Source organism: Camelus ferus, chromosome 31 (genome assembly GCF_009834535.1).
Source record: "Camelus ferus isolate YT-003-E chromosome 31, BCGSAC_Cfer_1.0, whole genome shotgun sequence".
In the NCBI taxonomy this organism is placed as follows: domain Eukaryota; kingdom Metazoa; phylum Chordata; class Mammalia; order Artiodactyla; family Camelidae; genus Camelus; species Camelus ferus.
The window spans coordinates 19,715,559-19,742,866 of record NC_045726.1 but is presented as its reverse complement, the minus strand read 5'-3'; the positions used below and the strand labels follow the sequence as shown (position 1 = coordinate 19,742,866).

General features: G+C 42.0%; 1 protein-coding gene across 4 annotated transcripts; it reads right to left on the bottom strand.

The window, feature by feature from the left end:
* Window positions 1-20,629: 20,629 nt before the first annotated feature.
* On the bottom strand, window positions 20,630-24,452 carry LOC102518827 (oocyte-expressed protein homolog). Of its 4 annotated transcripts, none has more exons than XM_032471126.1 (3): window positions 23,916-24,452; window positions 23,542-23,721; window positions 20,630-21,398 (listed from the first exon to the last, which is right to left on the bottom strand). In XM_032471126.1, the coding sequence occupies exons 1-3, from the start codon at window positions 24,094-24,096 to the stop codon at window positions 21,256-21,258; spliced, it is 504 nt and encodes a 167-aa protein (XP_032327017.1). In that variant the 5' UTR covers window positions 24,097-24,452; the 3' UTR covers window positions 20,630-21,255. The 4 variants fall into 4 exon arrangements, with proteins under 4 accessions (XP_032327017.1, XP_032327019.1, XP_032327016.1 ...); XM_032471128.1 differs by having other exon boundaries at window positions 20,630-21,052; XM_032471125.1 differs by lacking the exon at window positions 20,630-21,398 and adding an exon at window positions 22,932-23,182.
* Between the last annotated feature and the right edge of the window lie 2,856 nt (window positions 24,453-27,308).

The window sequence follows — 27,308 nt, the reverse complement described above, 5'->3', positions numbered from 1 at the left end:
AGAATACTGTATATATGTATATACATGAAATATATTCCATATGTGCAAATTTCATAATTCTACCTAATAAAACTGAATAATGATCTTTTTATTTGGTTGTTTGTTTGTATGTTTGGGGGGAAGTAATTAGGGTTGTCAATTTATTTACGTTAATGGCGGTAATGGGGCTGAACCCAGGACCTCATGCACGCTGATAAGCACGTGCTCTACCACCGAGCATAGAACTTTATTCCTGAGAAGAGTGAAAGCAGGGAGGCACGCCCGATGACTGCCTGAGCTTAGTGCCAGGAGGCAGTTTCCAAGCCGCAGCACAGAGAACGGGAAACTCAAGAGGATGACAGTCACACTGAGTTGAGGGGTAGAGATCAGTACTCAGGGAGGCCAAAATGGCTGGATTTGGCAGGACAGCCTCCCTTGGAGGAGTGGGCAGCACAGAGGCCCCCTAGAGTCAGGTTGAATTCTTATCTGTATTAAGAGGACACTATCTAAATTTGGGGGAAACAATTTTATACTGTAGAGCACAGGGAGCGATATTCACTTCCTTGTAGCAACTTATGTTGAAAAAGAATATGAAAATGAATGAATATATGTTCCTATATGACTGAAGCACTGTGCTGTACACCAGAAATTGACACAACTCTGTACACTGACTATTACTTCAGTAAAAATATGTTTTAAAACATAAAACAAGACAGTAGGACTAAGAAGCCTAGAGCTCATACAGAACTAAGAGTGGTTCATGGCTCCACCAGCAAGAGTGGAAATAATTCCCAAAACACATGGCATCAGATAAAATCCTCAGGAGAGCACCACCTAAGTACTGGGGCTAAATCATCCCTAAACTAATAGCTGCCCTGGACACACCCTAATAAAACCTAAAAACTAGCTTCAAAATGATACAGCTAAGTTCCAGTAGCTTAACTGCATGCATGCAAGAACAGCATCCAGCACTATTTTAAGGAGTACAACAAAATCTAGCACCCAACACTGTATGTCTGGAATCCAAGTAAAAATGATCAGGCAAGGAAAGGAAAAAATTATGACCCAGAACCAGCAAAAGAAACAATCAACAGAAACAGACTCAGAAATGACAAAACGTAATGGAATTAGCAGGCAAGAGCATTAAACAAGGTACTGGTGCAGCCTCTTGGGGAAAAGTTTGGTAATTCCTTAAAAGGTTAAACATAGGGTTATCATATGACCCAGCAATTCCACTCCTAGGTACACACCCAAGAGAAAACAAACGTATGTCCACACAAAAACCTTTACACAAGTGTTCACAGCAGCATTTTTCATAACAGCCAAAAAGGAGAAACAATCCAAAGGTCCATCAACTGACAAATGAGTAAAATATAATATATTCATACAGAGGAATATTATTCATTTAAAAAATGAAGTACTGAACATGTTACAACATGGATGAAACTGGAAATCATTATGTTAAGGGGGGGGAAGCAGTCACAAAACAACACATCTGCTTCCATTTATATGAGGTTTCCAGAATAATCAAATCTATAAAGACAGAAAATAGACTAGTTGTTGCCTGGGCTGGAGAGGATGAAGAAAGAACGGTGAGCGGCTGCTAATGGGTACAGAGTTTCTCTGAAAGATGATGAAAATAAAGTTTATTGTGTGTATGGGTACCCAAATCTGTTACTGTACTAAAAGACATTGGTTTAAGCACTCGAAGTGGGTAAATGATACATCTATTCAACAAAGCTATTAAGAAGCTATTATAAATATACTCCATGTAGTAGAAAGGTAGAGCAAAAGGAAGCAGAGAAACAGTAGATTCAAAATAAAGAAAAAGAATGGCACTTCCAGGGAAGTAAAATATAAGATTGGAAACAAAAATTATACACTGCTGGGATTATAGCAGATTAGACACTGCAGAAGATCAGGAAACTAAGAATCAACAATAGAAACAATCCAAACTGAAGCAGAGAGAGACCAAGAAAAACTGAAACACAAATTAACAAAGTATAAGTGACTGGTCAGAAAACATTCAGTTTTATAACACACATGTCATTGGGGTCAAAAACAGGAGAGAGGGAGAAGACAGGAAAAATACTTTTTAAGTAATGGCTAATTATTTTTTAATGTTGATATAAACCATACTCTCAAAGACCAAGAAACCTTTACAAATCTTAAATAGAATAAATACAAAGAAAACCACATAATGATACATCACATCAAAATTAGTGATAAAAAATGAATTTACTTAGAATGACTTTCTCCAGGAGCCCCCTCATTGCTGCAAATGGCATTATGTTGTTGGTTTTTATGGCTGAGTAGTATTTCATTATATAAATATACCACATCGTCATTCTAAGTGAAGTAAGCCAGAAAGAGAAAGAAAAATACCATATGAGATCGCTCATATGTGGAATATAAAAAAAAAGCATAAATACAAAACAGAAATAGACTCATAGACATAGAATACAAACTTGTGGTTGCCAAGGGGGCGGGGGGGTGGGAAGAGATAGACTGGTATTTCAAAATTATAGAATAGATAAACAAGATTATACTGTATAGCACAGGGAAATATATACAGGATCTTATGGTAGCTCACAGAGGAAAAAATGTAACAATGAATATATATGTTCATGTATAACTGAAAAATTGTGCTCTACAGAGGAATTTTACACAACATTGTAAAATGATTATAAATCAACAAAAAATGTTAAAAATGAATTTAAAAGTCAGAGGAAAAAAAGACACTAAAAACAATAAAGACAGAATGAGAGCAAACTGCTTTTGAGAAACTGTCCAACACGAGACAATGGAGGAACATCCTTAACAAGAGAGGGGAACGTTATCATTGAACTCTACACCAAGTAAAAACAAAGATAATGTAGTAACAGACAAACAAAAGCTTATAGGATTCACTGCCAGCAGAGCTGCACTGTAAGAAATATTAATAGAAAATTCATCAAGCAAAAAGAAAAGGACACCATCTAGATGGACTTTTGAATTTAAACATAGGAATGACAAGCCAGCAAGTATCAATACTTGGGTAAATATAAAGTTTTTTTCTCACTTTTAGTATTTTTAAAAGATAATGATGATTTAATGCACACTAACCATAATGTATCATGGGGGATTATAACGTATGATGAAGTAAAGGAGGATTAAATAGGGAGGGAGAAATGACAGGTTATTTTTTCAAGAATTCTGCACTCTGTGTAAACTAGTATATTATTTGAAGATTGACTATAATTAGTAAATGATGTGCCAAGTCTAGAGCAACCAATATAAACTAACAGGGGCAGAGTTAATAAGCCAGGAGTGAAGACAATAGGGATTCATTTAAACAACAGTAACAATGTAACTTAAAAGAAGGCAGGCAAGAGGGAAAAGACACAAAGAAAACAGGACAAATAGGAAACTAGTAACACCAAGGGTAGCTTGAAATCCAAACAGATCATAATTACATTATATAAAATGGTCTTTTAAAAAAAATTTCCAAGTAAGAGGCAGAGATGGGCAGAATGGATAAAACAATAGCAAATACAACAAAAACAAGATCCAACTCCATGCTATCTACACACAGACAGGCACAGATTAAATACAGAGAAAGAGATAGGCTAAAAGTGCAAGGAAGGCAAAAAGACATCCCACAGAGACACTAATCAAAAGAAAGCTGAGATAACTACACTAATATCAGCTCAAAAAACACTGAGGATGGAGAGAGACATTCCATGGTAACAAAGGAGTCAATGGACCAAGAGGGCAGAACAACCTTAAATGTTTGTCACTAGTGAATTTCAAAATACAGGAAGCAAAAACAGAACTGAAGAGACAATTCCACAATTACACTTGGATAGTTCAACATTTGTTTCACATAATTGACAGACCAAGAGGTCACAAAATGAAAGTTGATCACCTTGATTTAATGGGCATTTACAGAACACACTACCCAAAACCGCATATAAACATTCTTTTCAAGTACACTTAAAATATTCACCATGACAGATCATATTCTAGGCCATAAAACAACTTTCAGTAAATTTCAAAAGGGTTGAAATCATACCAAGTAGGTTCTCTGACCACAAAAGGGTTAAGTTAAAACAATAATAGAATAATAACTAGAAAATCCTCCAAATGCTTGGAAATTAAATAATTTGCTTCTAAATAAACTATGCAGGTCAAAGAAGAAATTACAAGGTATAATAAAAAGTATTTCGAACAGAATAAAAAAAAAAAAAAAACACTGTTGGATGTAGCTAAAAGAGTTGTCTCCAGAAAATGTATTCTTTTTTTAATGTTTATATTAGGAAAGAAGAAAAGTCTCAAAGAAAAGATCTAAGCTTCCATCTTAAGTTATAAGAAAAAGAGCAAATTAAACCCATAATAATCAGAAAGAAAGAAATAATAAATAGCAGAAATTATGTAACTAAAAACATAAAAGAAGTAGAGAAAAATCAGTGATGCTAAACATTAATATTTGAGAAATCAATAACATCATATGGTTCTAGCCAGTCTACTAAAGAAAAACAAAAGAAATAAGACAAATTATCAACATTAGGAATAAAACCAAAAACACTACAGACCATACACATATTAAAAAGTTACTAAGGGAATAATAAAACATCTTTATGCTCATAATCTTGACAACTTGGGTGAAATGAACAAGTTTCTGAAAATACCCAAAATATCAAAACTAACTCAAGAAAAAATAGAAAAGCCAAAAACAGCACCTTGTCTATTAAATAAATTAAATTAGTAGTTAAAATCTTCACAAAGAAAACTCCAGGCTCCGAAGGAGTCACTGTTGAATTTTACCAAGCCTTTGAGAAAGAGGTAATACAAATTCTACTAGAAAGCATCATGAGACTACCACTACCCTAAATGCCAAAACCAGGCAAAGAATTTAAGAATGCAAGGTTGGTTTAACACTGAAACTCAATCAATGCATTTCATTTGATATATTATATATGGTCCTATAAATAAACATAGAAAAAGCATCAGATAAAATTCAATATGTAATCATGATTTTAAAAAAGAAATGTAATTTAATGAACTAGGATTAAGAGGAATATCCTCAACCTGGTAGAAGGCACACATGAAAAATTAACATCACACTTCAAAGTGAAAGAGTGAATGTTTGCCCTTAAGATTTAGAACATTGAAATGATCTGTCACTTCCATTCAAAATGTACTAGAGATCCTAGCCAGTGAGATAAAGCAAGAAAAAGAAATTTTATATATATATATAAAATATATATATACACACACATATTCATACATATGAATAAAAGAAAGGTGTTAAAACTTTATTCACAGATATGATCAAACTAGGAAATTCTAAGAAATCCACAAAATGTATTAGAACTAATATGTCAGTTTAGCAAAGCTGCGAGAGAGAAGGTCAACATATAAAAGTCCACTGTACTTCTATATCCCAGAAACAGTTGGAAGCTGTAATTCTGTAAATATCATTCAAAATGAATTCAAAATATTCAGTACTTAGGAATAAGTTCTACAAAATATGTGCAAGATCTCTACTCTGAAACACATAAAACATTGCTGGATGAAATTAAAGAACACTAGACCTAGAACAGTCCAAACAATTTTGAAAAAAACTGAGTTGGAAGACTTACACTATTTGATTTCAACACTTAATATAAAGTTAAAGTAATAAAGATAGTATGGTACTGGTATAAGAAAAGGTATGTACTTCAATATAATACAATTTAAAAAGCCAGAGATATACTAAGAGGTGAAGAGAGCTCAGTGGATATATTAACATACTAGCGGTTCTAGATGAATGGATGGCGGACATCACCCCCCAATGAGCATGTCCATTCCCATACATTAGTTCTTCCTAGGAACAACCCCGGGGTCCTGTTTTGCCTCTAAGCCCTCACTGAAACAAAGTTTTTTTAAAGGGATGTGATGATTCACAATTCATTTGGGGGCAAAGGCTAAAAATAGTAAGGCTTAGAAATAATCTACTCAGTTTACTAGTTATAAATCATTGCTTTGCTGAGAGTGAAATACACTAGGGCAATCTTGAAAACATTTAAGAATTAGCCTCCTACAACAAATTCCACAGAAACTCAAAGTATCATGGGAATACTATAAAGAACTACATGGAAACATACTGGACAACCTAGAAGTAACGGACAATTTTCTGGAAACATGTAGTCCACCAAGACTGAATCACAGACCAGTCACTAGAAATGAAACAGAATTAGCAATAAAGCAAAAACAAAAACAAAACACCTCCCTGAAAACAAAAATCCAGGGCCAGATGGCTTCCCTAGGGACTCCTACCAAACATACATTGAAGAACACATAATAGTTCTTCTCAAACTCTTCAAAAGATTGAAAAGGATGGAGTACTCCCAAACTCATTCTATGAAGCCCCCATCACCCTGACACCAAAACCAGACAAAGACACTATCAAGAAAGAAAATAACAGGCCAATATCACTATGAACATAGGTGTAAAAATTCTCAACAAAATATTAGCCAACAGAATCCAACAGCACATAATGAAGATCATACAACATGATCAAGTTGGGTTCATCCCAGGGACACAAGGATGGTTCAACAGACACAAGTCAATCAATGTGATACACCGTATCCACAAAAGAAAGGCCAAAAACTGCATGATAATCTCAATAGATTTGGAAAAAGCATTTGGTAAAATTCACCCATTTATGATAAATCTCTTACAAAAGTGGGTATAGAGGAAACATATCTCAACATAATAAAAGCTATTTATGACAAACTTATAGCCAGCAACTGAAAACCTTCCCACTAAATTCTGGAACAAGACAAGGATGCCCACTATCACCACTCCTATTCAACACAGTCTTGGAACTCCTGGCAATAGCAATCAGGCAAGAAGAAGAAATAAAAGAGATCCAAGTTGGAAAAGAAGAGTTAAAATTGTCATTATATGTGGATGACATATTATATATAGAAAACCCTAAATGTTCCACAGAAAAAATACTACGGGAGTTAACAAAAGAATTCAGCAAGGTAGCAGGAGACAAGATTAACATCTAAAAATCAGTTGCATTTCTTTACACTAACAATGAATCAACCAGACAAGAAAGTAAAGAAACAATCCCTTTTAAATTGCATCCAAAAAAAAAAAACTTAGGAATAAATCTGACCCAGGAAGTGAAAGACTTATATGTGGAGACTTACAAAACACTAAGGAATTTAAAGAGGACTTAAAGAAATGGAAAGATATCCCATGTTCTTCCATTGGAAGAATTAATCTTGTTAAAATGGTCATGCTACCCAAAGCAATCTACAGATTTAATGAGATACCTATCAAATTGCCCAAGATACTTTTCACAGGACTAGAACAAATCATCCTAAAATTTATATGGAATCACAAAAGACCCAGAATTGCCAAAGCATTACTGAAGAAAAAGAACAAAGCTGGAGGAATAACCCTCCCAGACTTCAGACACTACTACAGACCTACAATCAAAACAGTATAGTATTGGTACAAAAACAGACATATGGATCAATGGAACAGAATACAGAGCCCAGAAATGAACCCACAAATTTTGGTCAATTAATCTTTGACAAAGGAGGCAAGAACGTGCAGTGGAGTAAAGACAGTCTCTAGCAAATGGTATAGGGAACACTGGACAGCAGCATGTAAATCAATGAAGTTAGAATTCTCCCTCACACTATAAAGAAAAATAATTTATAATGGCTTAAAAACTTAAACATAAGACAACACACTATAAACCTCTTAGAAGAAAACATAAGCAAAACATTATCTAACATACATCTCAGCAATGTTCTCCTAGGGCAGTCTACCTGAACAATAGAAATAATAGCAAAAATAAACAAACCATTGGGACCTAACTGAACTTAAAAGCTTTTGCACAGCAAAGGAAACCATAAGCAAAACAAAATGACAACCTACAGAATGGGAGAATATATTTGCAAATGATTCGACTGACAAAGGCTTAATTTCCAGAATACATAAACAGCTCATACACCTTAATAATAAAAAACAAACAACTCAATCCAAAAATGGGCAGAAGACCTAAACAAGCATTTCTCCAGTGAAGACATACAAATGGGTAATAGGCACATGGAAAAAATGCTCAGTATTGCTAATTATAAGAGAAATGCAAATCAAAACTACAATAAGTTATCACCTCACACCAGTCAGAATGGCCATGATTTAAAAGTCCAGGAACAATAAATGCTGGAGAGGCTGTGGAGAAAAGGGAACACTCCTACACTGTTGGTGGGAATGTAGTTTGGGGCAGCCATTATTATAAACAGTAGGGAGATTCCTTAAAAGACTGAAAATAGACTTACCCTATGATCCAGCAATCCTGCTTTTGGGTGCACATCAGGAAGGAACTCCAATGCACCCCAATGTTCATAGCAGCAGTGTATACAACAGCCAAGACATGGAAGCAACCTAAATGAAGCAACATATGACTGGATAAAGAAATAGTGGTGTATTCATGCAATGGAATACTACTCTGCCACAAAAAGGATTGAAAATGTCATTTGTAGCAACATGGATGGACCTAGAAATCGTCATTCTAAGTGACGCGAGCCAGAAAGAGAACTAAAAATACCATATGATATCACTCATATGTGGAATCAAAAAAAGAGAGAGAGAGACTGAACTCACCTACAAAATAAAAACAGACTTGCAGACTTAGTAAACAATCTTATGGCTACCAGAGAAATGGGGTGGAAAGCGATAAATTTGGGAGTTTGATATTCACAAATGTTAGGCACTACATATAAAATTAGATTTTAAAAACAGTTTCTTCTGTATAGCACAGAGACCTACGTACAATATCTGGTAATAACCTACACTGGAAAAGCCACTAGAGCCACCACCTGGGGAAGCAAGAGAAGAAGGATTTAGTCATCCTGGGCTAGAGCCCGGTCCTCCACAAGTCCTTGCCTGCCACCTACACTGCCCCCTGGCCGCACTGCGCCCTCCTCCCAGGAGCAGGCTGACATGAAGACTTGTGTCCCTTGAACCTGGGGCAGCAGACGCCACCTCGGGCCAGGTCATGGGGGAGATAGGAGCAAGGCCACCAGAGAGCCTGAGGCCGCCCCCTACCCCTGCTGCTGTCCCCACCCCCAACCACTGACCACACTGCACCTGCCTCCCTGGAGCAGGTTGAATGAGAGAGGTGAGTCCCGTGATCATGGGGCAGCAGAGGCCACCCGCAGGACAGGCCACAGAGGGAGATGGGAGCAAATCCAGCTGTTCTGCCAAAAGCTTTTGATCTCACAGGCAGGCCAACAAGCTCCTGAAGTTCCGGGCCTCACCCGTTATTGTGCCCCAGGTCGCCTGTGCCCCGGAGGTTCCAGGGCCGTCTCCACTTGCTGGGCAGCTCCACCTACACAGGAAGGCCTTGGCGGGAGGGCCAGTCCGAGGTGGTCCAGGGCCTTCCCGGTCCCCTCCCACCTGAGCTGCCCGGGCCTCACCCGCCGGCTCCCTGACCTGCGCGCCCCCACCAGCGCCCCCTTGCCTGCAGGGCGGCAGCAGTGGAGGCGACAGCAAGCTGCGGCCCAGACCCCAGGCCGTGTTCCTCCTCTGGGAGCTGGTCCAGGAGCCCCTCGCTCCAGCCCAGCTTCCACACGCTCTGCGTGGGCTCCAGGTGTCCCGGGTGGTGTCCCGGGAGGTGAGGCGGTGGGGCTGGGGGTCCATCCCTCTGCCTGGCCCGGCCGGGTCACCATCCCACACCACACAGGACCAGGTCCTGGCACCCAACAAGAACCACCACTGGCCCTGGGCCAGGCCACGCCCCCAAGCCCCACTCCCCCTGCTCACCGCCCCCACCCCACCACTGGCCCCCCATCTCTGTCCAGGCACGGTCCCAAACAGACCCCCAAGACAGAGCTCATCCTCACACTGAGGTTTAAGCCCCCACACTCCGCCCCACTAGGTCCTATGACTCCCACAGCCCAAACTGACTCTTCATCCCTCACCCCAGGATTAACCCCAACCCCTCAGCTGGCTGCCCCCTATTCCAAGAGCCTCTCACCATGGCCAGCCCTGACTCCCCAGTCGGGTCACTTCCACTCCAAGCAGCCCTCACCCCCCAGCTTGTCCCCTCTCACTGTGGGATCACACCTCACTCTGAGTGCACCCCTGTCCCAAGCTGACTCCCTTACCCCTCACTGCTTACCCCGCTGGGGGCAGGGCAGACCTGGCTCTGGTCACCATGGCGACAAACACCAGAAGCTGATCTGGCCTGGTGTGTCTGTCCAAGGCTTCTGGGCACTTCCAACAGGCTGGGGCAGTTCCAGTTCCCATCAGGGAGCCCTACCCCAGCGCCTGGGCCACATCTGAGCCAGCGGGCCAGGGTGGTTCAGGTCTGCACACTGATGGCCCATGGGCATTTGATGGGTGACATTGCAGATGGTGATCTGCACCCCGAGGGCAGAGACACTGGGCAGGTGGACCGGTGGGATGGGTGGGCAGAGCCAAGCCCGGTGATGGAAAGCAGGTGGTGGGTTGTGTGCCTGTCCTGGGCTCCACCAAGTTGGGTGCAGGGACCATGTCTTTTTGTGACAGGGCAGAGAGAAGATGGATGGGAACTTTGAAAGTGTCTAAGTGAGGAGCCCAAGAGAACATAGCTGGCAGTGAGCTGGCCAGGCCACCTTGGACCCTGCCACACCACTGGCCCTTGCATCTGGGGAGACTGACAATTAATGGGCAAGTCAGACGTCCCCCTCCTCCCCCACCTGTGCTGTAGTTTACGGACAATTGAAGGGAGTTTGACAGGTAATTTTAAACACCAATAATTGTTACTTTCTCTGCAGGAGATCAGGTCCACAGTCACGGTGAACCTGGCAGGGCTCCTGCCAAACCCCAGCCTGGGGCGGAGGAGAAACATCCTCTTACCTCTCACCAAAAGGCACTGGAATATAAAAGAACAAGCCTGACTCCATATTAGATCTGTTCCTTTTCCTTTAACCCTGTGCCCTGTTTTCTAGGCTCAGACTTGCCAGCTCTGCGTCTTTTGTAAAACAATGTTGCCTTTAGCCTGAAATACACAGGAGAGCCTGTTCTCAAGGCTCTGACCTTTAAGGATATTAACACTTTTGCATTCCTATAAAGATAACAAGTTGCAGAATAGGAAATAACCTTTGTTTTGTGGAAGGTTTACAGGGGCACCATGACCTACCTGACCCAGGTGGACAGCTGCAAGAAAAAAAATCCAAGAACAAAGAAATCTGACACCAAGATGTTTGTAACAAGCAAACACACTCCCACCCCTTTTTAGTAGAAAGGAGACTGAATTCTGACTTGGGAAAGATGATTCTCCAGGACATTAGTCTGCTTTTATCTTAGTCAGGCTGGCTTTTCAAATAAAGTTGCTATTCCTTGCCCCAACACCTTATTTCCCAATTTATTGGCCTGTCATGCAGCAAGCAGAACTCAGTAACAGAAACAGAAATTGCATGTAATAATGACTTAGAATTTCTTTTAAACCTTCTCCATGCTAAAGTTCTAAAATGTAACCTTTGCCTACGGGAAAGAAAGGGGCACATGTGTTATCCTCCCACTTTTGAAGTGAGTTGGCACCAAGCACACTCAGCTGTAAGATTGCCTGGGGATAGCAACACTAATTTGCAAACACTTGACCAAGGAACAGAAGCACCAAAACCTGCTTCTCAGCAACCCCCTTTCACCCCAGGCTACAGCTCCCAGTGCTCAGATTGGATAGATTAATTGAAACCTTCAGTTCCCTATTGATAAGTTTCCTGGGTACTTTCATCTCATCTCCTCATTTTAAAAAGTTGTGAAAATAAAAAGGAAAACTGAAAGATGCCTAGCAGGAAAAAAGCAAACAAACAAAAAAAAAAAAAAAGAAGAGAAGAAAAACAAACAGATACAATAAGGGCTTAGTTCCATCACAAAGTATTGAAGTCCCTTCATAAATGTCACGTTTCTGATCATGATTGCAAAATATGAACACTTAGAATTGGCGCTGCTAAACAGAAATCATAATGCCATTTGCAGCAACATGGATGTCCCTGGAGAATGTCATTCTAAGTCAGAGAGAAAAAGAAAAATACCATATGAGATCGCTTATATGTGGAATCTAAAATAAAAAAGAAAGAGAAATAAGCATAAATATAAAACAGAAACAAACTCACAGACATAGAATACAAACCTGTGTTTGCCAGGGGGAATGGGGTGGGGAGGGACAGACCAGGGGTTCAAGATTGGTAGATACTGACAGGTAAGTATAGAAGAGATAAACAAGTTTAGACTGTCGAGCGCAGGGAAATATATTCAAGATCTTGTAGTAGCTCATGATGAAAAAGAATATGAAAACAAATATATGTGTATTCATGTATGACTGCAAAATTGTGCTGTACACCAGAAATTGAGACATTGTATACTGATTATAACATCATCATCATAAAAAGCAGAAATCAGTCCATGGTTACCCAAGCAGCTCCGTGCAGGGATCTGGTAACCTACTTCCTCTGGATGCAGCCCCGAGAAGGCATCTTCAGCTCAAAGCTGGAAAAACTGTGCCCAGGAGGGGCCTTGGCCTGGAGACCCCGGATCATACCTCATCTGGTCCAACTAAGAGACTCGGTCCACGCAGGTCAAGGCTCAGAGCCCATGCGGTGGGGACAGGGCGAGCACAGGTCCCTGCAGCCTGGTTTTGGCCCCAACAAACCTGCTCCGCAGCTTCCGGGAAACTCTGGGGCGCAGTCGAGTACCCCTTGCCCCTGGAACAATTTCTGTCTACACACAGGCTCACAGATCAAGTCTGTTTTAAGTTAATCGTAGGCATTTGCCAGAGGTGGGGCAGGGGGAAGGGTAAATGGGGGCTAGGAAGAAGACTCCTCTGATTTGCTTACTGAAAAGGAAAGGGCTAAAGAACCGCTACTTCGTCCCCAAAATCCTCAGCTGCTCCATCACAATATTGGCCACTTGGTCAAAAATTTCTTCATCTCTTTTTTTAAAATAAAGTTCTTTTTTCTTTATGAATTCTGGGAGTCCCTAGAGAGGGCCATCAGGATGGGGGTCACTTGTGCTTCTGGGCTGAGAGCCAAGACCTGATGTGCAGAGTGGAACCAGCTCTCCCAGAGACACGGAGCCCTAGGCTGGGGCAGAATCCTGAGCGAGTAAGCCAGAGTTTGGGGCTTTTTTTGAAGGGTGGTGGTGGAAGTGGGGAGGTCCCTGGAAAAGATGTTCCAGCAGAGGCAGGAGTCTGGGCTCTGTGAAGTAGGAAAAAAGAGATGCGGAGCAGAGTCTCCCATTGATGCCTGCCTGAGTCCCAGCACTGAGAAGTCGGGGATGCAGCACTCTCCTGGGGCCGTACAGTGCACAGGGCTCCAAGGTCAGGGATGGAGGTCTACACTGAAACAGGCCTGTGCACAGCATTCTGAGGTCAGGGGTGCAGCCCTTTTCTGGTACAGGACTGTGAACAGCACCCCACGGTCAGCTTTGCAACCTTATCCTGGGACAATGCTGTGCATACAGCCCCCAAATTAGGGATGCAGCCCTGTTGTGCACCAGTCCTGTACACAGGGCTCTGAGGTCACTGATGGAGCCCTGTCCTGGAACACCCCTATGCACAGCACCCTGCGTTCAGGGGGGCAAACCTGTCATGCTAAAGTCCTCTATGCAAGGCTCTGAAGTCAGGGGTGCAGACCTACCCAGGTGCAGTCCTGTCCACGGGGCTCCCAAGTCAGGGATTCAGTCCTGTTCTCAGAGAGTCTTGTGCATGGACCTCCGAGGTCAGTTGTGCTGCCCTGTCCTGGGACAGCCTGTGCAAGGGGCGAGGAGATCAGGGATGCATTGCTATTTGGGGACAGTTTTTTGCACAAAGCAAAGGTCAAGAATGCAGCCCTATCCTGGGACAGTAATGTGCACAGGGATCTGAGATCATTGATGCAACTCTATCCTGGTAAAATCCTATGCAAAAGTCCCAGAGGTCAGGGATGCAGGCCTAACCTGTGACAGCCCTATGCACTGGTGTCTGAAGTCAGGGGTGTAGACCTATCCTGATACAGACCTGTATATAGTGCTCTCAGCTCAGGGATGTGGCCATATTCCCTTTTGTCCTTTCTGATAACTGGGGAGGGATCAGCACCTTCCTCCACCCTCCGCCTGCCCACCCTGGCATCCTGCTGGGCTCTGGAAGGACCCCAGTCTTGCATGTCACACTCCAGATCCATGGTCACATACTCACAGCTGCCCTCTCTGGAGTTGGCAGGTCCCTCTACCACCCCTGACCGGCCTCTTCTCAAGGACACCTGTGCAAGATTGCTCACATCACTTACCATTATAAACGTCCCATTCTTTAAATTTCCATGGGTCTTGCTTTGCCATAGAAAGACAACTAGTTACTTTTTATCAATCTTTTTGAAGACAAGAATCTCAAGAGCCCTGGCAGAGACTTTAACTATGATGGTTTGACCCCATGCCCTTTTGTATGATTATGACTTTTCCCCCTCTTATTTTTAAGAGAATCACATTTCCAAATTTGATCAATTTCTAACTCTGAGAGCTAATCCCAAAGTTAGCCACCAGATGGCGCACGATGTCTTAATCTCACGTCTGGCTTGTTCTTTACAGATAAAATGAAGTATGCTCAGTTTTAAGACTGTTTCCAGAAGCACTCCAAAAAATTTTTTAATGTCCTGTAAAGAAAAGTATTTAGAAGTGGGCTGGGCAAAGGGGAAAATTCATAATTTATGTAGCCACACAGTTCAGCAGAACTGGCGACTCAAGGCAAAGCTTGGGGAGGAAGCTGTCTCACCAGGTTATCGCCCCAGATGGCAGTATTTGAAAGTAATGTTGATTGCTATATTTCTAAGGATTTTTTTGCCACCTAATTTTGGAGCTGTACAGATTCCCTTCTATATAGACATAATCAAATTTTAAAAAAAATTTAATTAAAAACAAAATTAACAGAGGTATTTGGGACTGAACCCCAAACCTGGTGCATGCTAAGTACATGCTCTAACACAGAGCTGTGCCCTCTCCCCACTGGGGAGACATTTTAATAAATGAAAAAGTCCAATAAAAAGTCCAAAAACCAGGGACATTTGCAGAGAATACAGTTGCCCAGGATGATGAAATTGCCAGAGAGTTTGGGGTGTATTTTTTTGTTAGTAGTTGATGTTCATTTTGTTTTGCTTTTGTCTCAAATCAGAGTAGACCACCGTGGTGACTGTTGCTCCTCTGTGGAGCCAAGGTTTGAGCAACTGTTGTACCAGGAAGTCCTTGAAATGGTGGCCCAACGGGGCAGCCTGTGAAGTGGAGACACACAGGTCCCCTGGAGCAGCCCAGGAAGCAGCTACACAGAGCCTCCCCAATGCTTCCCACCAGGGCCTGGTTAGCAGGTTTCAAAGGCACCTCGTGCCCAGAAACAAGAGGGCCAGGCAAGGTCAAAGCTGAAGATTCTGCCTGGACCCCTATTCTCCAAGGTCCTGCTTCTGCCACAAAAGCTAAGAAGAAAAAATGGTGCGGGATGTTGTTGGTCCCCTCTCCCCACCACTCACTGTTAAAATGTTTGCAGACATGAATCCAGAGAATTATATTAAAGAGTACAATTTCCCTAAGGGCTTTTAATTGGCAGGGAGAGGAGGAGGGAGAGGCACTCTGCTCAAGGCTGATTCGCACCCAGAGGCGGCTGAGAGCTTGCAGATTTCTGGCCTCTGGCAGATGCTCCTCTTGTGCCATTTAAGGGCAAGCACCTGGCTTTGGAAGGTCAAAGGTCTCTTGGCCCTGTCTTCTCCAGGAAACCTTTCCAAGCCTGTCATGTTGCCACTCAGGGTGACCGGGGAAGTGAAAACTTGCTTTCAACCCAGGCCTCAAGTTTGGGCATTTCTTGAAGCTGCAAACCCCACACTTCCCAGCTCAGGCAACTGATGGCAGGGTGGGGAGGGTGGGAACCAAAAAGGCCAGGGCAGCCCTGCTGTCATCTTCCAATAGTCTTAGGGTCTCTCGACCCTCAGTGAGATTTGAAGGGAGTGAGACCAAAGCAGTGCTGGTGACACTTTCTCAGTAACAGCAGCATTTGGGGAGCCCGCCTTGTCACTTCTTAAAATTTGAAATGTATTTGAAAATTAACATTGTGTGAATGTAAGGTTTACACTCGCATGTTGTATGATGGTTGCCGTTGTAGAGATAATTAGCACCTCTGTCAGTTTGACTCCCTGTCCTGGCACCCTCACTAGAAGAGGGAAGTGAATTGTGAACAGCTGGGTGCTAGGATTTAAAAAAAAAAAAAAGGCAAAAATTAATTGTGTTAAGAAATCTTTCATTTTAAAAATTCACCAAAACTTAAGTATAAAGAACAGGGAATGGTGTGTCCCCTAATGATCCCTCCAAATTTAAAAGAGCTTTTCATATATAATAAGGGAAACAAAGCTGCAGAGCTGAATTTAACAGTAGTTATTAGCTTATTTTTAGAAGAGGCAAGGAAAACCTAAGGCGAGTGAAACTTAAATGCTTAAGACTCAAAATCATTGCAGACCCAACGTTCCAACTGAGGCTGCAGCAGAGTCGAATTAAGACTCAGCATTGTTTTTCTGTTTTGTCTTGTTTTGTCTTACCCCATCTAAATAGTACCCATTTGACCAGAATGTCCTATTCTCGCCTTTATAAGAAAATTTATTGTGTAGTATGTAGAGAGCCAATGGAACATTTAAGAGTCTCTGACTATTCTGAAACTTGGACAAAATTATCGTGTATATACACCCACAGGGACATGTCTGAAACCAGTTTTTGAAAGAAAATGGTAGGAAAAAGTACACATCCTTGGTTGGAGGGACTCAAGAAAAGAAGGGAGGTTGAATTTTAAACACAAGGCTTTCGGTGTTCTAAACTGCTGTATAAATTTCCCTATGCCTAGAAAGTATTGATTTTTAAAAAAACTTAGTTTCCTCACCAAGGAGGGCATAAAACAGTGCCAAACTAATGCTGAGTTTTCACCCAGATCTAAGTCCCCAGGCCTCCTTAACCTGCCCTCTCAAACAACCTGTCTTACAAAAATTCACCATAAACAGGTTCACATGTAGTTTGAATTTCTGCATAGACTTTGTTTTTCCTTCTAGCAGCTTGATATTCCTCAGGATGGGGACAGATTGATTTAGCCCCTTCCTTCACTATTGCTTGCTTGGCTTGTTTCCAAAATTACTCGACTACGCACAGTTGCCCTGAAATGCTACTGGCATCATTGTGTCAATGTTGGAATATTTCCCTAGGAGAGCTTCCTAGACGTGGAACTGCTGGGTTTTACAGAATGAGCCCCGTTAAAAGTTGTATTGCCAAACTGCCCTGCAAGATACCATACCAATTTATTTTTCCACTGCAGGGCAGGAAATCTGTTTTTGCTAGACTCACCCAAACTTGGTAGTACCAATCTATATCATCTCCATGTGGGTCATTTTTTCCTGTCTAGCCCACTATGTAGCTTTAGAGAATATTTTAATATCTTAGAGGACTGGCCTGCTCTCACTGGGCAGTTGACAGTCTTGGTCATGTGATTTCCCAATGAAGCAATTTATTAAAATGCGTAAGACACTGATTGAAGGAAAATGTGTGTATCCATGGCTTCTCAAAATATTGGTTTTATTCTACAAATGTATGCTCTAGTGCTCATTATGCTCTTTAAATTATGTTTATATTATGTATACATAAAGGAGTGTATTTTACCTATTAAAAGAAGATAAATTAGATAGGAAGACTTTATTTGGAAACTGTGGCCAAAGGCCATCAAAGGATGTTATTAAGGAACAGAGGCAAAAATGACAAATTCTCCTAATTCAAAAAGGTTCATGCACCTGAATGCTCAGAGCAGCACTATTTACAATGCTGAAGATATGGAAGCAACCTGAGTGTCCACTGACAGATTAATGGTAAAGATACAGCATGGATATATACACACAAGGAATATCACCTGCTTATAAGAAATTGTGCCATTTGCAACAACGTGGATGGACCTATTATGCTAAGTGAAATAAGTCAAAGACAAATACTGTTGCAACATATATATAGTCTAAAAAATAAATGAATATATCTAGCAAAACAGAAACAGACCAACAGACATAGCAAACTGGTGTTCACCATTGGGAGAAGGAATGGGGAAGAGGCCAGGTAGGGCAGGAGACTAACAGGTACGAACCACTACGTATAAAATAGACAAGAAACAAGACTCTATTACACAGCACAGGAAGATATAACCATCGTTTTAATAACTGTAAATGGGGTCTAATCTTTAAAAATAATCAATCACTATGTTATACACCTGAAATGAATAGAAGACTGTAAATCTACTATACTTCAAATTTTTATATATATTTTTATGGAAGTACAGTTAGTTGACAATGTGTCCATTTCTGGTGTAGAGTACAATGCTATAATCATACAGGAACATATATTCATTTTCATATTCTTTTTCATCATGTTACTACAAGATATTGAATATTGTACCCTGTGCTGTACAGTATAAACTTGCTTATATACTTCAATTATTTTAAGTTAAAAAAAAACTACACAAGTCTAGACACAGCAACTCTTGTTTGTACATTTTTGCAGGTAAAATGATTACAGCTAGTAACAAGGTCAGGATAAACAGCTTTGGAATTGACTGACAAGAGTCATCAAAGACATAGTTTCATTGTTACTAGAATCCATGGAAAACTTTTTAAGTTCAGCTACAGAGCACACACGATGGCCTGTCCAAGTTCTTCCTGCTGCTCCATTTTAATTAAGCCACGTTGGCACTACTTCTGTCACCAAAATTTCTCAACTCCACCCTTTCAATCAAAACAGGACCTTTTACAGTATCACTGAGTGGGACAAAAAACCATGTGCCTCCTGATGCGATGCACTGAGAAACACACAATATGATTCATCTACTATTTTTGCCAAAAATATATTACACAGATCTAACCATGAGGAATTGTAAGGATGGGAGACAGAAAACCACGGACAGTGTGAGAACAGGGACTCTTACTTGAACACTTTGGGGGCAGGGGAAGCAGTTTAGCAGCAAATAATTTAGTGTGGACAGTGTCTTTGAATAGGCGCATAAAGGTATCACAGGATACAATTTCAGTGACTTATGGATTCTCTGGGAAAGCTCGAGAGTCCCACTGTGGAGCATACATGACAGGCTGTTGTATTTCAGCCTAGTTAATAAATATTTGCACTATTGATCTTACAATTCTTCACTAGAAACCTTGGAAAAATCTTATTTACAGCCTTCTTGAGTCCTTCTGGAGCATCTGTATAATTAGACTTTAAGAAATGTTCTTAGCCTATAAAAGTGGTTGTGATCATAACTGGAATCCCATTGAGTTCTGGGAAGAACTGACCACATCTATACAACACTGGACTCTGCTATCCAAAAACCTAGTGTTTCCATTTATTCAAATGCTTCTCTTTCCTCCTTCCCTCCTTTCCATTAATCAGAAATAGCATGTAATGAGTTCAGATTTTTATCATCCCTAAGGCAACTCTAAGGAAAAAATTACTTTTAAATAAGTAATCAAAATGATATATAAAGATTTATCCAACACAAAAAACAAAGAAGGAAAAGGAAAAAGACCTGATAGGAATGAAACCAAAATTGCAGACAGAAATCCAATCATACTGATAATTACATTAAACTAGAAAGGGCCAAATCCTCCAATCAAACAGCAGAGGTATTCCAACTAGATAAAGAAGCCAGATGCAAAAGATGACACTGTATATGATCCTACTCATATTAGATGTTCAGAAAAGACAACTTTGTGGGGACTGAAAGCAGACTGATTGCCAGGGGCTGGAGACAGTAGAGATGGCTGACGTCTAACGGGCACAAGGGAACTTACTGAAGTGATAGAAATATTCAAAAATTGATTTGTGGTGATGGTGGCACAACTTGCCAATTTACTAAAGAAGGAAATGTACACTCAGAATTCTGTATTATGTAACCAGTTAAGTGACTGCATGTTTCAAAAACTGCAGTGCAACAGCACTAATCCTTAGAGTCTGTAAAATAAAAATTGACCATTGACAAAGATGGACAGCCATTGGAAGTCTCATACACTGCGGAAAGGATTGCAAATCGGTTCAGTCACCTTGGCAATGGGATTTTATGTCCACCCTCTAACCCAGCAAATCCAGTCTAGATATATACTCAACAGAAATGAACGTATGTATGCACCAAAGTCATGTGCAAAAATGTTCACCATAGCCCCGTTCATTGTAGGTCCAAATGGCAAACCACCAAAATGTACATCAGTAAAATGGAAAACTAAATAATGGTTTTATTCATACAATGGAACTATAATTGCTTGCAACCTGGATAAGTCTCACAACGATTCTCTTTATATTTAAGTCAGAAAAGTAGTTATTCTGGGGAGGACACCAAAGGGGGCTTCTGGAGTGCTGGTCATGGCCATTCTTCTCTGGGTGCTGCTAAATGGATGCGTTCCCTTTGCAGGGTTTAAGGAATCTTTTTACACTTTGGATGTGCATGCCTTCTGTATGAATAGAATACTATGTATGCATCAATAAAGAATTTACTACAGTTATACAACAGTATTTAGAGTAGTGGAAAGCTATGTAAAGAGAACGTGTGGGCAGTGAGATTGTTTGAGTAATTTAACACATTGTATACGCACTTACCCTTCAAAAATGCAGAATGTAAGTATGTTTATTGTCAGAAAAATCAAGAATGGTATTCTTATTTTGAGTGTGGTACTAGTAGATATTTCTATTTTGGCAACTTATTAGGGAAAACAAATTGTCTTGCCCCTCACAGAATAGCAAATACTATAGATAATTCACAGATTAAGAAGTGTATTCTAATTCCTCTTAAAAAATAAAAACAATGAAAAGGAGCATGAATGCAGCTGTGGAGAAAAATCAAAGCACGTGGGAAAGTACAGTGTAGAGGTCAGATCCTGGAGGCAACGTTCTGATTCAACCCTCACTGCATCCCCATGTCCTGGCTCTGTGGCTTCAGCAAGTTGCTTACGCTCCGTGCATCCGTTTTAGGTGCTTGGCACAGGGCCTGGTGTGTGATGCAGTAAATCCATAGCTAGTGTTCCCCCAAATTCTGAAAGTTAGGATGACACAATCACTACCCTGTTCAGACATTAAAAGGCTGAAAAGTCCGTAAAGATAGAGTTTTGGCACACTGATGAACGTGAACACAGAGAAACAAAACAAAAATTAAATGTTGTATTAGCTTTCCAGGGCTGCTGTGACAAAGCTCCAAACTGAGTGGCTTAAACAACACATATTTATTTTCTGAAAGTTCTAGAGTCTAGAGGCCCAAGAGCAAGATGTCAGCAGGTTCGGTTTGTTCGAGGCCCCTCTCCACGCCTCACAGCTGGCCACCTTCTCCCTGTGTCCTCTCATGGTCTTTCCTCTGTGCATGCAAATCCCTGTGTCCATATTTCCTTTTATTTAAAAAAAAAAAAAAGCCATACCGGATAAGGGCCCATCCACCTGACTTCATTTTATCTTAATTACTTCTTTAAAGACCCTCTCCTGATACAGTCACATTCTGAGGTTCTGGGATTTAGGACTTCACCATGTTATTGTGTTTAAAGACATAAAGAGTGTAAAAAAAAAAAACATTTAATAACTTGGTTTTGGGTAATTTTTGAAAATTGGAATAAGTTTTAAGCATAACCCTTTTCCCTTTTCAAAGTGTTGAACAGTCAAAAATGTATAGTATTTCCAGAAAAACACAGATAAAAGCTGCAAATGGTTATCAAATTTTTTCACAGGGAGAAAAAGAAAGAGCTCCTAAGCTTAAATAAGGATGGTGGGGATGAAGGGAAAATCGCACGGAAACCATCATTGGTTTAACTACATACAGTAAAAACTTTTCATATGAGAACCATGTAAGAAGCCAAGGAGGGGAAACTTCATTACAATGGACCATTGTTACAAGAGTTTACGTAGATAAAGAACTCCTTATCTTCAGAGTTGAAAGAAGGAATGATAGGAACGAATAAAAATATAACAAAGCGTTTTACAAAAATGTGAAGATAAGGGGAAAACAATCAATATCCTTTGAAATCAAAGAGTTGTATGTGTGTGTGTTTAAAATAATTACAAATGCCTAGAAGCCATTGCCACTAAGAGGTGAACACCCTGCATGATTTAAATCAATGCCAACTGTGTATCTAAAGCCACAGAGTCTTGCAAACTTCACTCCCACAATTCTGCTTCCTAAAAGTGGAAGCAGCAAGGTGTGGGGGCTGTTTTGCACAGACTGGTTGCAACATTGTGATAAGTAATGAGGGAAAAAAACCGATCTGGCCCATGCAGGACACCTCCAAGGGGCAGGGGGACAGCCTTCTGGGCATCAGGACACATTCCAATGAACAGGCTGCCCAGGAACCTGGCTCTTTCCGGTAAATCCCAACACCAGCCAGGAAGATGAATGCCCACAGCCCTGGCTAGCGGATGGAATGCCCTCCCATGTGTGTGTGGGAGGCTCTGCAAGAAGGAAAGACAGGCACACCTGTTGCTACTCAGAGGCCTGACCACCAGCTTAATAGAGAGCACCTCTGGCCAGAAGTGTTGGCATCACCTGTGAGCTTGTGGGAAAAGCTAATTCATGGGCCCGACACACTGAATGAGAATCAGTGGAGAAGGGGATTTGGATATTGTGTTTAAGCAAATTCTCAAGGTGATTCTGACACACTTTAAAGTTTGAGAAAAAATGATGCAAAGAAAAAAAAAAAAAAAAAAAAAGACTGACCCTGCATCCCCGCCCTTTGCTTGAGGGCCTCAATGACCATACAATCACAAAAAGCTTAGTAGTTTCAAAACGGTGGAAACTAAGGAAAAAACCAAGAATAAACCCGCCACTATCCCGCCTTTTACGCCCCTGTCACATTGAGAGATATGAATGAACAGAAGCAATCTTTGAAAAATGTGTTTCATTTTGAGTGAGCCAAGATCTTTATGCCATTGGACAAAAAGGAAATTTACTGATTTATTAGAATCGCACAACTCATGTTTGCTTCAAAATAATCAAACAACTCTTCATCAAAATACAGGAAAGAAAAATCAGACAGTTAAGGAGACTTGCCCTTTTCAACTACAGTGGTAGAAGCAGGGCTGTTCTCATAAGCTCCTGACAATACTTCTGCAGCAGGGCGCCAAGAGGGCTGGGGATCTGCTGCAAGTGCCTTCAAGAACTCCTTAAAATGTTCCACCTTCTCAGCTGGGTAAGGAAAAACGCTCGCTGTTTCAAACTACTCCTTCACGGGGGTTGGGGGACAGGGGGTGCTGTCAACATCATTTCTCAGGGTGGAAGCTTTGAACCTCGGACCTGGAAATAGTGGCGTAACCAAGCTGAGGCTGGTGTGGAAGGTGATGGGCCTGAATGCATCGCATCTCAGCCTACTTTCCCAAGATTTTACTTGGCCCCTCTCACAAAGGGATGTCCAGGGACTGCATGCAGCATACTGGAGTTAGGAGATGGCAAAATGTTTAGGGAAGCTGAGAGGCTAGACGGCAGGCAGGTAAGTGCAGGGGATTCCCCCAGGGGCTCCCTCCACACGCACACTTTGAGACCCTCACCTGCAGCACGATGTTCCTTGTGCCTCAACGCCAGGCTCAGGATCACGCTCTTCACGTGAAGTTGTACACGGGGCCTTCCAAAGACGCTGATTTCAACGAAGGTCCCGGATTTCACTGTGTTCACTGAAAGCAGGGCCTGGCTCATCCACTGTATCTCTGGAAGGATTTCTAGCTCTGGGCCTAACAAGGAAAGAGACACCCTTGGCTGTGGCATGGTCGAAAGGCGGAGGAGCTAGCAGGGAAGGGGAGGGCTGGGAGCGGGCACCATGGGGCAAACGTGGCCCACGAACGTGGGCGCCAGAGTCAGAAGGTTGCTCCGCCGGCCTCCCTCGGGCTGGAGGCAGCCAGACCTCCTGCGCACCCAGTCTGCTCACCGAAGATCTGATCGGCCAGCCATGCCTCCAAGTAAAACACCAGCGGGTCTTCCAGGTCCTCGGCGGGGAACCACCACGGTCGGACGAGAACCCGTGGCGGCAACATCAACAGCCCGTCGCCCTGGGCGGGCGCCGTCCGTTCTCCCTCCTGGGCCTGTGCAGCCCCTCCGGGGTCGCCCATGCTCGGGTCAGCGCTGGGGGAGCCCGGTGTGAGCCACTCTCGCGGGACTTGGGGAGGGGCGAGCCGGCCTTTATGCTCCTGGGGCCCAGCCCCTTCCGGTGCGCCCGCGCCCTGTTGCTGGGAAACACCCCGCCCCTTCCGGGATACCAGCTTCCCGGCTGACGTGGGGCACGCGGGTTTCCTCTTCCACCGTGAGCTGGCATTTATCTGAGCCCCGGTGAGTATCAGAGGCTCTCCGTGGTCGTCCCCACTGGTCAGGTGACACTAAGTCCCAAAGGCTCCCAACACAGCACATGGCTGATGACCTGCGTAGTTGGAACTGGGGACCTGAGTGTGCGGCCATAACTGTCAGTGCCCGGGTGAAGGTTTCTGCGAGGCCGGCAGGTGGGTCAGGCCGAGGGCAGGCCCGTGGAGTCTACATCCTGGCTCTTCTGCAATCTGTGATCTGTCCTCTGATTCTCTGGTCTGTTAGCAATTCAGAAGCATTCAAACAGGGGTATCATGATTTCAAATATAAACGTCATAGGTGGTCATTCTAGAAAAAGAGCCAGTGTAGACAATTCCTGTTTGTTTCCAATAATCCTCAGACAACTAATATTGATGCACACTTCTTCCCAGTGTGCTTAATTTTAAGGTAAGAATTTAAATTATAACGGGGAGGGTATAGCTCAGTGGTAGAGTGTGTGCTAAGCATGCATGAGGCCCTGGGTTCAAATCCCCAGAACTTTTGTTAAATAAATAAATAACCCACCTAACTTACCTCTCCCAAGCCCCTCCCCCCAGTTTAAATTATGAAAGATTTCACCCATTCATGAAAGTTGTATAACGGAGACTCATGCACCAACACCCTCCCGCTTAAAATGTTACCATTTTCCCATATTTGCCTCACTTCTCTCTTCTTTAAAATAAGTATCACTAAAGCATCTTTCCTTTCCCTCCCCACAGGGAATCATTGTCCTGAAGTGTGTGTATCAGCCATGTATGTTCTTATATTTTCTCCAGTGCAGTTCTAGAAATAATATTTGACAGTTGTCTTAGAATAAATGGCATCTGATGGGCAAACAATTTTGTTACAATTAGTTATGATGTGGTTTTTTTTTAATCCTTTAATTGGAGAGTTTCAGTCATTTACATAAAGGGGATATTTTTAATGGGCTGCATTTCCTCATTACACCATCTAGGCTCCAACGATATCTAGAGAAGATAATGAATCTAATTTTACCAGATATTTTTATTTCCTCGATATAATGCTAAAAATCAACATAATAATACATGCATATTTTAAAACAAAATCTTGGGGCTATATAGTATGACTCGGTCTCCTAATTTTTTTTTTCAATTGTATGTATTTTGAATATCTCGTTTAAATTGAGTTTTACCTTCATTAAGGCATCTTTTGTGCTTGTGTGTTTTGGAGAGGGGAGGTAATAAGGTATATTTATTTATCTTTTTTGATTAAAGATAGATTTAGAGAGATACACACTACAGAGCATGCAGGCTGTTTCAGAATGAGAGAGAAAGACCATGAGATGTGGGGTTTGGGTGCTCAGGTTAAAGTAAACATAGATACACACTCCATAGACAGAGTTCCTACCATCTCAGTATACGAGGCAGTGAGGGAGGCCACCAGGCATGGTGCTGCCTGCTTTTATGGTCTGGGGACCTTCACATGCCAACAAGTGGGATATTTATTTATCTTTTGATGGAGGTACTGGAGACTGAACCCTGAACATTGTACATGCTGAGCATGCACTCTCCCACTGAACTATACCCTCCCCTAAGGTGTCTTTTGAGAAATAAAATTCTTAATTGTAATATAGTCAGCTACATAGGTCTTTATGGTAAGTGCATTCCTCGCCCTGCTTAAGAAATCTTCCCTGCCCCGAGGTTTAAAGACATTCACTATCCTTTCCATTAAGAATGCTGGAGTTTCTATCTTGACTTTTAAATCCTTGAATCATTTGTGGTTAATTTATTTTTTCATTGAGCATAATGGAGGTATATAACTTCAACTTTTTATAAATTGATCATTTTTTTTTTGTTTGAACCACTCTTTTAAGGGTATAGCTCTAAACTGAGGCCCCTTCAAATTATATACCTGGAAATTTTCAGAACCCTTTATGTGGTGAGGTAGCCGCAAGGCTGGTTTGTGGCTACCCAATTCCGCAAACGCAGTGCCCTGCCCGCAACACCCCATTCTCAGGAGGACCATCTCCCGCCTTCCCGAGCCCTCCCTTCATTCCGAGCACTGGTGGGCCCAGCCAGCTCTGAGTCTGCAGGGGTTTCCACTGCTTTGACGCATTTCTTCTTGCACCAGAACCCCTTGGTCTTGGGAGCGCATGGGGAGAGGAAGCTGTTGACTCTTCCCCTGGAAACAAGTGTTTGAGCTTTTGCTCCACGAAAGGCAGGAGGCCAGGTTTTGGAGTGTGAAGACCACACACCTAATAAAACTGAGTCTAAAGTGGGGTTTGCTTGCCCTCGGCACACTGGGGCAGGACCCCGGGACTTCACTGCACAGGCACCTCCCAGGGACTCAGGAGTAATTCCTGCCATTTAACAAAGAGGAAAATGAGATTCAGAAATTCATTATCTTCAAGGGTCATGATGGGGGCTCTAAAGTGGCCCCATGGTTCAAAGTCCTTGAAGGCCCTAAATCTGAACGTTTGAATCTACCCCAATTTCAAACTTCATATCGCATACACTGCCTGGCCGCTCTGGCACAAACTGTGTGACCCTGGCTTTCGGCTCTAAAGAAACTTGGTTTATTCATTTAAAATTATATGGGGGGAGTGGAGGGTATAGCTGAGTGGTAGAGAGTGTGCTCAGCATGCGCAGGGCCCTGGGTTCAATGCCCAGAAGTTCTGTTAAAAAACAAAGCCAAGCAAAACCACATTGCTTTAAGTAACATGCAAGATCCAGCCACTGAAGGCATGATTTCAGTGCTGCATGGGTTCACTGATGGAGACGCAGCTGGCTTGGAGACATCTAATACCCCTCAGCTGGCTTTTATGGCCACTTCTAGGGCAGACCTCTCAAGTTCAATCAAAACATGTGCGCTGTTCTTATGCAACCACCAGTGTAATCAATTGAGATAAAGGGCAATGACTAAAAGTAGCAAATGAAAGGTTATTAACTGGATAGTCAAAAGGTCTGGAAGTTCGAGCCCATAGGTATGAATCACAAAGATGAAAATGTTCCTTTATAATCGAGAC